The 13,837-nt window shown below is 41.0% G+C and overlaps 1 protein-coding gene across 8 annotated transcripts in view; it reads left to right on the top strand.

Annotated features, from left to right (window-relative positions):
• Nucleotides 1-13,837, top strand: part of ltbp1 (latent transforming growth factor beta binding protein 1) — a 220,520-nt gene that overhangs the window by 79,031 nt on the left and 127,652 nt on the right. For all 8 annotated transcript variants that reach the window (XM_083922851.1, XM_083922848.1, XM_083922847.1 and 5 more), the window contains exon 5: nucleotides 5,710-5,877. In XM_083922851.1, the coding sequence (XP_083778977.1) occupies nucleotides 5,710-5,877 (168 nt within the window). The remainder of the gene's footprint in view (nucleotides 1-5,709; nucleotides 5,878-13,837) is intronic.

Below are 13,837 nucleotides of genomic sequence, written 5' to 3'. Positions count from 1 at the left end.
TGAGCCAAATTACTTTACTGTATATCAAATCCATTCAAATAATTTTTGCCACTCAATCAAGCCAGCAAGAAGAACTTCTGCTTGAGACCAGAGAACCCTAAGGAGAGGAGGGTGGATTGGTGGCTGGAGAGGTGCCATTTCACCACCTGGGCACTGCTGCTGTGCCCTTGAGCAAGGCACCGAATTGCTCTCTGCGCTTTTCATGGGGCAGCCCTCTCGCTCTGACGAATCTCAATTAATGCCTGTGTATAGGACCTGTTTGTAGATGTGATTTTTGTTAAACAACAAAAGAGTGAGAAGTGAATTTCCCCTTGTGGAACTAATAAAGGCACACTTTCTTTCTTTATTTCTTAAAGAGAAAGTATGCATTGATTCTCTGCCAGTAGCTGAGCAGCCATGAAGCGAAAACCTTGCAGATTACTCTCAAAATACATTGTTAGTCAATACTGACTCTGTACTACACACACATTCTCTTACATGGATCACATAAACCACCTGCGGTGGAAATGGAAAACATCAGAAAGACAGAAAAGAAACATCCCCCTGACTTCAGTATTTACACTATCATTCCTCCCTGCTACACTCTCTCGAGCCTGTCTAGTCTTTCTGCAGCCTGGATGAATTTCACCCTGAACATTTTTGTCCTTCAAGTTGATTGATGTCTGTGTTGTGTCTAAGATGCTCTCCTGACTCTCTTTCCATATGCTCGACACAACTGAAGATATCCTCCAGCAAAGTGCAGGGAAGTGCATATTCTTACAGAAGCATAGAATCTTAAGCCCGAGGAGGGAGAGAGGTTTCAGAAGATATGGAAATGTTTTTTCATCACCTTGACCAGACACCTACTGTACAGAGACTTGTCAAAGTAGTATTGACACGCTAACATGGGTATGATTGTTATGAATGAGTAGAATATGGAACAGCTGGAAAAGCTGATAGAAGCAATCCATGCTTGTCTTTTTCTAAAAAAACATTGTTTAAATCTTCTCTTCTGACACAATGGTAAGGCTGCCCCCGACCAAAGATGTCTTGGTCAACCAGTGATTGTCATTTAGTCATATATATATATGTGTATATATATATATATATAAGAAGAAGAAGAATTACTTTATTTATCCCGCACGGGGAAATTGAATTTTTTCACTCTTATTTTTATACATGTTACACACACAGGCCCGAAATACACACATGCACAAACAGGACCTATACATGCAATTAAGGAGAGATGTTAGAGCAAGGGGGCTGCCAGTGACCAGCGCCCCGAGCAGTTGGGGGCTCGGTGCCTTGCTCAACAGCACCTCGGCAGTGCCCAGGAGATGAACTGGCACCTCTCCAGCCACCAGTCCACGCTCCATACATGGTCCACACAGGGACTTGAACCAGCGACCCTACGGTTCCCAGCCAAGTCAAATATGGACTGAGCTACTGCCGCCCAACATATATATATATATATATACTGTATATTTAGTATAATCTCAGCGACTGAATAACATAATTTAACATAATTGTAAACTGTTAATGACAAATTTTTTCGGATTCTAATTCTGAATGTGTCAGAAAAAATCAGCAAGAAGACTGTTGAAACATGGGCAGGTAGCTAGGCTAACGTTACTTACAATTTTAAGGTGGGAGGTCATGTTCGTCTAATGTAACTCATATGTTTGAGGTGGTAGGTCATGTTCGTCTAACGTTACTTGAATGTTTAAGGTGGGAGGTCATGTTCGTCTAACGTTACTTACATGTTTTAAGGTGGTAGGTCATGTTCGTCTAACGTTACTTACATGTTTTAAGTTGGTAGGTCATGTTTGTCTAACATTACTTACATGTTTAACTGCGATGTAGAAGGGACCTGCCCTGACAGTGAGTGAGTGTCACGACTTCATGTATCTGGCCCTTTAAATTAAAAGCCCTCCAGCCATTTAGGCTAGCTGCCAGTCACATAGATTTGCACTTAATTTTGACAAGACACAGCTCCAAATATTTGTTTTTTTCTGCGACCAAACGACTAATGATATTTTGGTCGACCAGGGCTTGGTCGACTATTTGGGGGCAGCCCTACACAATTGTTACTGTTCTCTAATTTTTCTCACTATAATGGATCAATAAACTTCTGTGAACAACTTTTTATTGATTTTCCAAGCCATCCTCACAAGATGACATAGTTATATAAATAAACAAATGATACAAAAACAAATCCCATCTACAAAAACAAACATGGTGATGACGGAGGAAATAACGATCCTTCGTTTGTTGAGAAGGAGGCAAAATGGCGGGCAGCGTTGTAGACGGTGGTGATCTGTGAGAAACACTTAATAGTGTGTGTGTGGAAAGAGAATTCCAGACATTGGTTTTATAGATGAGAGAAATTGATGACTTATGTCTCTTTCAGTATTTCAGGATGTCTGTCGGGGCTTTTGATGACTTGGTTGCTCCTGTTATTCACGGCACTTTTTGTGTACACCCTGGACAGGACGCCAGGGCACATAGAGTCAAACAGAGACAGACAACCATTCACACCTATGGGCAATTTAGAGTCATCAATTAACCCGTGCACGTCTTTGGAACGTGGGAGGAAGCCGGAGAAAACCCTCACAGACATGGGGAGAACATGCAAACTCCACACATAAGGACATAGAATACAAACACAGGAGAGTTTCTCTCCAAATCTGGAGACTTCCAAAATCCTCCTCCAACCTAGAGAGAAATCTATCCACTGTTTCTGGAGACTTTTGTGGTGTTTTGGATTCTGATGCACCAATCACTCTGTAGTTAGTGTCCTCACCAGGCAGAGGGTGCTGCTGTGAGCCCCTTCACCGTCCCAAAGCACTCACAGGTGGGCACTTTCTTACTAGATTTAGGACCTTTCACACCTTCTTAGCAACTTTATTTATAAAAGCGACTAGCGACCAATTTAGCTCCTTATTCAGAGCATCAGGGAAAAGGGAGAAATATATGGTCGGCCTAATTCATTCCAATGCATGTGGGAACTCGTTTAACAAAGTATGCGGTTTCACCGTCCAGACGACAACACCATGGGGGCGTTTTCAAATCTTGAAATCTTGGGACCTGGTTTCAAAAGATCCCGTTTTCATGCTCCAATAACGCCGGCTGTGTGTGGATGGCCGGCCAAAACGATTATAAAGTTGTGCGGTTACAGGAAAACGCATTTCCGTGTCGATGGGCCCTTAGAGTTAACTTAATTAAAGATCAGAAACCTTACCACCATAAAACTGCAGGCTGAAAACAAATATATTAACATACAGGTACATTAACAAACATGAAAACCAGCAATCTGTGTTAAGTATAATGAAAATATTAGTCAGTTTTACTGCAATGTTTAGATAAAAAAAATCTAATTTGTGGTTTCCAGTTCTGTGTTTTGGAACCGGTTGGCTCATAAATTATTCCTTATGAAGTGATAACCCTGAATTTCCCCTTCCAGAGCTTCCTTACCTTTCCTTTTCCTTCCTATTTATTTTTGGGATGAATCTTTGGGCAAACCATGTTTCAAATTCAAATCTTGGACATCAATATATGGTCCTGGCAGCATTTCTAAAACCACTTTTCCATTGGCATTTGGTTGTAACCACTACATCATATTAGGTCCCTGGTTAATAGTTCATTTTTGCACCTATTAGCTGATGTTTAGGTAGCCCTGGGCGTCTTATCCAGTGGTTTTCCCTGCCTCTCAGGTTTAGAAAACATTCCTCTGGCTGCTTGGCCTTACTCCATGCGTCTGTACTCTCTGGTGTGAACAGCTGACAGCAACAGACAAAGCACTGAGCACTGGAGACAGGGGTTTGGAGCTCACACAGGGATGCCAAGAATAACCGCACCATGAAGAGATATTAGAATGGAATCAATTTGTAGTATTCGGAGGAAAAAGCTAAATGTACCTGAAGAGATCTAAGATATTGGTGTACAGTAGGTAGAAAGATTAAATCTGTCAGATACTTTGAGACAGGATCCAGTATCTCTGTCAAAGCTCAGGCTCTTCACTCAATTTTTCATGTCAGTCTGTACTGAGGGCTGGGTTTTATGAGGGTGGAGAAGAACCAAGCCCCAACCACAGCGACTTTGTGGTTGATCCAATACAGAAGTGCCAAAAAATGCAGTTCTCCGGGTGTCCACTAGGGGCAGTTTTCATAATAGAGCAGTTTCTCCTTGACCCCCATGTTAAACAGGCCGTTTTCACAGCATCAATAAACCTATTTAAGGCCTGGTAAAAAAAACATTCTAGCCTGTATTTTTAGGTCATATCTCCATGACAACAGTGAGGGGGGTGAATTTTTTTGGACAAGGCTAGTTTTTATTTTACTGGATGTTAAAGCGTTCTTCTCGGATGCTAGTTGTCAGGATTAGCATGCTAACTCCATCATCTCGACCTGGACTCCGGTCATTCGTGTGGTGATGACAAGCTTGTTTGCTCTTTGATCAACTTTACCAACAGATGGTTTAAGAACAGAACGTGATAGCGCTGTTATGCTAATTAAATAGCCGCACTAGCACCATGGCTTGCAATACAGTCTACAATCGATGGCACATACACTAGAGGCTAATCTGATGCACCGGGAGGATTCGGGCCGTGAGGGTCGGTGTTTTATTGTCTATGGGCATGGTACTGTGTTGAATCACAGTTTAAATCATAGATCATAAATGCTGCATGCACTTCACTCCCGGAGCCGGTGTGTTTTCCACCCTATAAAAAAATCTTTTTCCTGTCACAAAATTTAAAAAATGACTCCGTTCCCTCCCGGTCCAAGGAAAAAAATCTCAACATTGACTACCACTCCTGTTTATATAGTAGCATGTTGTGTTAAACTAGCTCCCATGCTATGGTGCTAATGTTGCTAATTCAGTAAACGTCAGCCATATGGACGTATCTCAATCCCCCCAATGTCACATCAATGCCCTTTTTTGTTAAGAGGAAATGAGATGGAGTCAAATCCTGACAAGTTGGCGACTCCCAGAGGCGAATATGATTGGATCAAGTTGAGAGACTGGACTCGGACAGAGAGGCTATGGCCATTTTTTATGCAGTCTTCAAGAGAACTTGGCAGATAAGCTTTTGCCCTATGATACTTCTAAAGGCAGCTGCCAGTGCTTCATGATCTCAGATCAAACTCAAAGCAAATTATTGATATATCTTTTTCTTTATTTAAGTTACTAAAGTTCCTGAGCATGGTTTGCCTCATCTGTCAAACTCAGTAAAGATATACAAAGGGAAGAAAACGAGAGAACAAGGAAAGCAGGCATAGAAGCGGAAGGTGGCATGCCTGCTGTTTGTCTGTTTTGGAATAAAAGTTGGTATGCTTGCCAATATCCACCTCTCAGAGACTTATAATGAAGAATTGGAAGAAGTCCCAGAGTTTTGTTTGCTGACTTCTCTTTTTCCCAGATTATTTTTCTTTATTCCTGCTCACGTTTCCTTGGCGCCACTGGATTTAGGAGCAGTGGAAGAGGAGGAGGCACAGATAGAGAGGGGTATTTGGAAGAATATAAGTGCAGGGGGAGACACATCACACGTTTTTCAAAATTTTAAATACATAGTACATTCTTTGTAGTTGTTTTGACTGGAGCCTCACTGGTTAATTGTGACGAGCTTGAACTTGAAAGTGATTTAGCATTTGCCAATGGATCAAAGAATGACCAAAGTCTGTCTGCTCTCCCTCCCCCTCCTCTTGGTTTCTGTCATGTTTTTGGTGGCAGTGGGCAACCATACAGGAAGGATTAAGGTGGTCTTCACGCCAACCATCTGCAAATTAACCTGTATAGGAGGCAGATGTCACAACAACTGCGAGCTGGGAAACACCACCACCATCATCAGTGAGAACGGCCATGCTACAGACACCCTGACAGCACCCAACTTCAGAGTAGGTAAGTAATCCTGAGTTACTGAGATCCTGGATATTCACCACACACACACACACACACACACACACACACACACACACACACACACACACACACACACACACACACACACACACACACACACGCACACTCACACACACACACACACACACACACACAGGCAGTGGTACAATTCTTTTGCTTTTAGTAAATATCTAGTACTAGTATTATACATTTACAAAAACTCAAATATATTTATATTAAAGGTTGAATATGTAGAATGAGCAGAAACCATTCCATCTAGTGTCTCAAGATCGTAGTCCATCCCCTCTGGAAAATCGCACCATAAAAACAAAGATTGAGGAGTTTGATTGACAGTTACTGTTAGCCGTTCCAGCTAAGTAAACATAAGAGTTAGCTTAGCGATCAAGGATAAATAAATGCTAAAGTTTCTCCGTGTCTATTGGAGGTGGAGATGAGCCATTGTGTGAATAAACATTCCCATATCAACTTTATAAGGTGATAATATGTCAATGTTGGGTCAAATATAAAAAAAATGATCAATTGCAGTTTGTTTGAGGAGCTTATACAGTATGTGGTTCATGATTTAAGTTAAACTGAATAACGGAAATGAATCATGTTAATGTTGTTCATTTTAGAAGCTTAAGTAGAATGTAGGACAGACCCTTTTTTAGATGAGACTGCATTGGCGTTACTGATTTGCGAGTAACCCTCATCTTGAGCTCTATAGGAGATTAATATACTTGTAACTTGTACAAACCAAATTCCAATGAAGTTGGGAGATTGTGTAAAACGTACCCCCCCCTCCACACACACACACACAGAATACAATGATTCGCAAATCCTTTTCAACCTCTATTCAACTGAATACACTACAAAGACAAGATATTTAATGTTCAAACTGACAAACTATTCTTTTTTGCAAATATTCACTCATTTTGAATTTGATACCTGCAACAAGTTCCAACAAAGCTGGAACATGAGCATGTTTACCACTTTGTTACATCACCTTTCCTTTAAACAACACTCAATAAGCGTTTGGGAACTGAGGACACCAATTGTTGAAGCGATTTCTTGGAGTTCTTTCCCATTATTTCCCATTCTTTCCCATTCTTGCTTGATATACGACTTCAGTTACTCAACAGTCCGGGGTCTTTGTTGTCGTATTTTGTGCTTCATAAAGCTCTGCACATTTTCAGTGGGAGACAGGTGTGGATTGCAGCAGGCCAGTCTAGTACCCACACTCTTTTACTACAAAGCCATGCTGTTGTAACACGTGCGGAATGTGGCTTGGCTTTCTCTTGCTGAAATAAACAGGGACGTCCCTGAAAAAGACGTTGCTTGGATGGCACTACATGTTGCTCCAAAACCTGTACGAACCTTTCAGCATTAATGGGGCCTTCACAGATGTGCAAGTTACCCATGATGCCATGGGCACTAGCACTGCCCCACGATGAAATGTTGGTTTTTAATGCAGTTTGACCCAAGTGATCAAAGGTGACAGTCATTAAAATAAAATAAGCAATTGAGATCGTTTTTTTTTGTGTGTATAATTATTATAATATTATTATAATAATGGAGAAATCCCAGAAAGTCGATAACAGTTGCTAACAGCCAGATGTGGCTAAAACTAATTAGCTTGGGGCATTACGGTGAAGGCATTAAAACGTCTTTTTTAACCACTAATACTGCTCAAAATAACACCAAACCTCTGCAGTAGCATGACAAGAGTCCTTACACATAAATTGAAGCACCAACAAAGTAGTTAGTGAACCCCGGAGTTTATTAAAAGAGTGTTTTGAAAGACTTACCTACTGGCCCCTGTACCAGCTCCTCTCATAGTAAAGTCTATTCAAGTCGATAACCAAAGTCAATCCAAAAGGAAGGAGGTGTAGATGGGTGATCCAGCCTACCTTAAGTATACAACCTATAGTCGGGCCATACTGCCTCATATCTGTGGAATCGATAACTATTGATAACGTCCATAATGGTGAAATTGGCTGCAGCAGGAGTCCATTTTATGTAAATTTCATCCCTTGCCCATATCAGTGTGGATCCACGCAGATTTCCATGGCAGACCAACATTTGACCGACTGTATGCACTTCAACATGCACACTTTAGGGAACAGGTACTGAGACAATGGAATGCAGTAAAAAAGTGATTTTTTTTTACCCGACAGGATTTAAATTCCTGGCGTATGCTGTAAAAACTCTCCTACTAAGCAGCCTTTACACTGTATGCAGCTTTCTTCATGCATCCATGGGCTCAGGGTTCTCACAGCTCATTTCTAATCAGATGTGTCCATGGGGTTTTGATGAATGTAGATGAATGTGAATCACAGACTTGGTTGGTAGTTGAGCTATATGTCATCCAAAGAAATCTTGCACTGCCAGTCATAGACCAGGTTCATAGACCAGAGTCATTAAGACCATGTTTGAATAAGCTGACAAAAACTTTTCACTCGAGAGTTCATTCAAAACTCTAAACTTGTTGTTGTTGTTGTTGCTGTTTTACCACAGTCAGTGCAATAATGCATATGTATTGTTCTTTCTAAAGACTACTTAAATTAGTACTGAGACATGTTTTTCTTGGATTCTATGCTGATAGAGTGTCACTTTCTGTTGGTAGCATTCTTTTCTTTTGTGGCTTGGCAGAAATATAAAACAAAACCGAAAAGGAAAGTAAATCACTTATCGTAAACCAATGTAAAAAGCTTTCATGTACTGGATATAGATAAGTCTGGCAGCTTATTTATGTGTTGCACTCTCAAATGAGTTGAACACTTTGCAACAGTGGAAGCAGAGATGTTCGGCTTTGTCATGACAGGAGGTCACCCCCTCTAACAATTAGTTTGGTCTGTGTATGGTGTAATACCCACCACAGCCAATCGGTAACATTGTCCTGTGACTCCTGTCAAGGGCTGTAAAGTAGTGGTCTCCACTCGCCAAATGCAACTAAAATATTCCCCTGCTCTCCCTAAATGTTTGTCCCGCTAGTTGTGCTCGTGCAATAAATTATGCATGATACAGAAAAACATTGTAGTAGCTTTAAAATGACACATTATGACGGTAGCAAACGCTAAACTGGTTTTTGTTGTATGTTGCACTGAATTCAATTCAATTCAATTCAAAAAACAGTAGCAAGTAGCTACCCCAACGCCAACCCCCCCGAAGCAACGGAGCATACGCCTTACTGCTCTTCAAAAGTTTGGTGTAGTGACTTTGTTCTTAGCGCAGCTATGTGTGACTGAAGAGGAAAAACACAGAGGGAATAGCTGGAAAGGAGGGTGAAAAAGGAAAAGTGAGGACGTTCAGTGAGTTGTGGAAGACAACGCCAACACCAACACCAACACCAACACCAACACCAACACCAACACCAACACCAACGCCACACAAGAGCTCAGTTAGAAGCAGGCGGCCTGACTGTATGGAGGGCAGTGCACAGAGGGTGTCTGCTGAAAACAGTGATGAGGAGTTCTGGTTAGAGATGCAGACTTGATCAGAACGGTCCCATCAGTTCTGATGAGTCATTAATGAGTGTTTCCTTTGTCAAAGCTTCGCACTGTGAAAGTTTTCAATTTGCAATGTTTTGAAATTCAATTTATAATATTAAAATCTATTTCTAAATAATACTTTGGCCTCTTTTCTAAGCATGTATTGCTATAATACTGTTATCTCAATGAAAAGTACTGAAACAGATGTATATGCAACAAAAAGAGGCAATTTATTATTTGGCCGGGAAAAAATAGACTTGGCTGGTAGATGAAAGAATCTACCAGTCCCCTTGGCAGGTGAGCCAAAACGTTAGTTTACAGCCCTGCTCCTGTCATATGTTAACCTATGGTTAGGATTTTTTTCCTGCCTGAGACACATGAACACATCACCAAAGCAAGACAAATGTGATGAGTGTGGTGAGCGGCACTGCTTGGTGTGTTTTTGGTATACTCCAGTGTCTCTCCTCGGACCTCACGCTCACCAATGGAAAACATTACTGTTTTTCAATTAACCTGTACTTGTGCACAATTACAGGTTAATTGAAATGTTAATGTTTTCCATTTGTTTTCCCTCTGTTTTTTGGTTGATCAATGTTGCCAGGCCCATGATAACGCTATTTTAAAGCTAAAGCTTGATAAAGCCTCGCCTGTCTTCAGAAAACAGAGCGTAAAACACTCATTCCCCACCGCTACACACATGTTACTTCACTGGGAGGATAGCTTACGTCATGACCACGGCAACCCATGCAGATAGGTTGGTGATGTCTGGACACAAATCTGATCTTATCACATGCAAAAAAAACTTGTAAATAATAGTGCACACAGGCTGTTATATATCTGATTTGAGAAACAGATGGGACTTGCCTTCAGTCTGAAGTTATTTCCCCCTTTTATTATCAGTGCATGGCTGCATCCTCAATGTCCATTTATTTAATTCATTTTTCAATGGTAGGGGCCTTGTCTGTACTTCTGTACCTTGTCTGCCTATTGCATCAATAATTATGATCTAAAACAAAATTGTAGCCTATGTACTGAGACATGTAACTGTAAAGATTTAAAAGACCAGTGAACAAGACGACAAGGAAGGATTTTAGTTTCTGACTAAAATGCTGGAAATAATCAAATTTAGCATTTTTCTTTTTATCTGATTAATAATCGATTAGTTGAAATAATAATCAACAAATTAATCAATTATCGAAATAATCGTTAGTTGCAGCCCTAAAGCGAACGCTAAATTTAGAATAGTTTCACCTCTTAACCTTACCATTAGACAGCCCTTTCCTTTGACATTACATTTTCTCAACATATTCCTACGCATAAGCACAGCTATGCCGTGCACTGTGTCATGCCGCAGATCAGCTGTTTGAGTCAGACTTTCTGTGGCTTACAAACACAAGAAAATAAAAAAGGTGATTATAACAGCGAGATGAAATGCCGTTCACTGTGATCCCTTTATGAGCCGGAGTTCACAGAAGAAGAACTTCTGCAGAGGGACACTACACTGAAAGAGAGAGAAGAAACTTCTGTGGAAACTAGAGGAGAGCTGTCTGACAGCAAGGTTAAGCTGTGGAAATATTCTATGTATATTGTAAATTTAAATTTAAAAAATCCATTCAGCTGCTGCCCTGCCCGAAGTGTGACGCGACGAGAAGCGACTGTTCAGTGTAAACAACATGGCGGCTTCCATGGATGAGATGAGCGAAGCTATCGAGCAAGCCGCTAGCTTACTCTTTTTTCTCTGTGATCCTTCTGTTGGAATATGGACCGGCACCTGAAATTGGGCCTTTGATCCGTAAATTCACGGTACACAAACTTACTTACTTCGCCTTGACACTTGGTCAGTACGTCATACGCTTCATTGATCTAATTGGTTGATTTGGTCTATCACCAACATAGGTGGTCTAACCTAGAGTTCCCAGATGGATATGCGAAGCAAATGCTAAATATGTGAATCAATCTATCTGGCAGAGTCAGGTTAACAAGCCAATGAGAGCCTTCCGGGATGGCTGACAGACTGAATGGATTTGTTTGGTTCTTTTTGCTATTCATATTGTGTAGATCGGACTACAGGACCAAAATCCCTGTATAAATGATGTTAATAATAATTACCAATTTTCCAAATGGTAGACCATAGCTTTGAAGCGGCACCTCTCTCCTCCACAGTGGTGTAATTAAATCATCAAAGTGGTGGCTTTTGCCAGGAAACGCCTGGACCAAGAGTGCCCAATTCTGGTCCTGGAGGACCACTGCCCTATTTGTTTTCGGTTTCTCCCTGCTCTAACAAGCTTCAACTGCTTGATAATGAGCATATCATTAGAATCAGGTGCGTCCAGGAATGGAATTGGGCACCCCTGGCCTAGAGTCTAGCAAGCATATATATATTAGCTTGCTAATATGCGCAGCCATCCGCCCCATGTAGGGGACCATTCTGTCTTTAGCCCTCCTGTTTGGTCCTCTGTCCTCTTGCTGTGAGGCGACAGTGCTAACCACCACACAACCGCACCACCACAAAGGGATTCAATGGAGTTTTATTAAAGAAAAAAATAATTCATGGAGGAGAGGTTTGTGACTAACTTTCTTTGTTTTTCAAAAGTATGTAGTAGAAAAAGAAAAGTAGAAAACACCTTCATCTCATTAAAATTAGTCTAAAGGTATTTCTGATTATTATTAAGAAGCAGTACAGTGCTAAACCTACACCTGCTGGTGGATCCACGATAGTTGGGGCTGAAGTGAATGAGGGCGGGTGTGTTTCATTTCATCCCCCGCTCCTCCCCCCACACAATTTACCTCTGCCCTCCTAATGGCCTCCGTGTGACAGGTGCTGCTACGTAAGGCCAAGGGCTGAGGGGGAGTGAAGTAGGGCATGTTGAACTACTAATGAAACGCAGTTCTAGATTCATTTATAGATTGCATCAGTCAGAAATACAGAACAGTACACATATATTTATTACCCACTGATGGTATTTTGAGAGAGTGTTGCAGATTGACATTGTACATGAATCTGACTGAAGGTTTAGAAATAGAGCTTTAGTCTCATGTGCCTGTCCAGACTCGCCTCATTCCTCCCCTGCCTGCAGTCTTTCTTCCCTTCCTTCCTCCGTCTTTCTCAGATGTGTGATAGGGCGCAGGCCTGAGCCAAGGAACGGTGTAGCTGAAAGTTTATTTGCAATCCAGACTGCTCAAAGAGCAGAGACAGAATAAATCGAACTTCTCTTGTTTACCATACTTACCCGATGAGAAAGGCAGTTTGGGAGGAGAGTCGATTCATGATACAATGGAACGAAGGGGAGGATCTTTTTTTAAGTCAACCTAAAACCCATGATGACATGTTGTCTAATTAATATGGCAAGCTTAGTCCAGAAGATAAGGCTCTGGGATTTCACTATGTTCTTATTAACTGAGGAAAAATACCTCAAAAAAAGCTGTAGAAAGTATAAAAAATTGTTTGTAAGCTGTTACAAGCTGTTATTTTATTGCGGAGTATGTATTAGTTCTACTACTTCTTTTTAACCAAATGTAGTCTAGTTATACATAGAGATAGGTGCCTCAGGGCTTTTCACCAGTTAATAAGCAGAAAAATGCTCCCTGGGACAACAGCCCAGTTCCTCATCCATCTGTCTGATTGTGTCTAAGCCTCACTGGCTGTATCTCTGTTTTTTCAGCTCTCCATTTCTGTCACATTGTTTCTAGTTATATAATGGTACACTAAAAACAAAATGCAGTGTTTTACTGTACTTTTAGGACTGGTACTTCACTTGGGGTTTTCAATTTAAGAGAATTTAATTCCACTATTTGCACTTTGCTCCACAATGCAGCAGGCTAGATTTCTGTCCGTCTCCTGACTTTTTGGCTCCGTTCCCACTGTAGTTCCAAGTGACCTGAATCTTTTGGAATTTTTGCTCATATGTGACCCAGATCTTATTTGCTTTTGACAGTGTGAACAGCACAAGTCCCATTGAATCTGACATTTTCCAATCAGAATTAGGCCACTTTTAAATGTGCTATTGAATCAGATACGTAGCTGTGACTGCAATCTGAACAGTCAGGTCACATTTACTGTGACTTTGGTGTCATCCTGACCTGCGCTGCACTGTTTTGTAAATTAATGTCAAATAAAGTTGACTGAAAAAAAAGTGTGCCACAGGCGGGAGAAATACTCGAATCCTCCTCTGTACGGATGTTTCCGCTATTGCTTCGCATAGAGCCATCATTAAAATATGTTTTTTTTTTCTGATGATATCACCCGCTCACAAATTTGCCGGCCGCCCCCACACACTGTTTTAGCATTAAAATGTCATGATGATGTCGTAAATGATCAACTGCACATGCGGGTCACTTCAGGCCACATTTAAAGACATAATGTGAACAGCCAAACAAAAAATCAGATTTGAGCAATAAAAGGGAATTTTGCATTAAGACCTGCAGTGTGAACGGAGCCTTTCTGTCATCATGCAAACATAAACAACAAT

Source organism: Echiichthys vipera (assembly GCF_963691815.1).
Source record: "Echiichthys vipera genome assembly, chromosome: 11".
Lineage (NCBI taxonomy): Eukaryota > Metazoa > Chordata > Actinopteri > Perciformes > Trachinidae > Echiichthys > Echiichthys vipera.
This window is presented reverse-complemented; position numbering and strand designations above follow the sequence as displayed.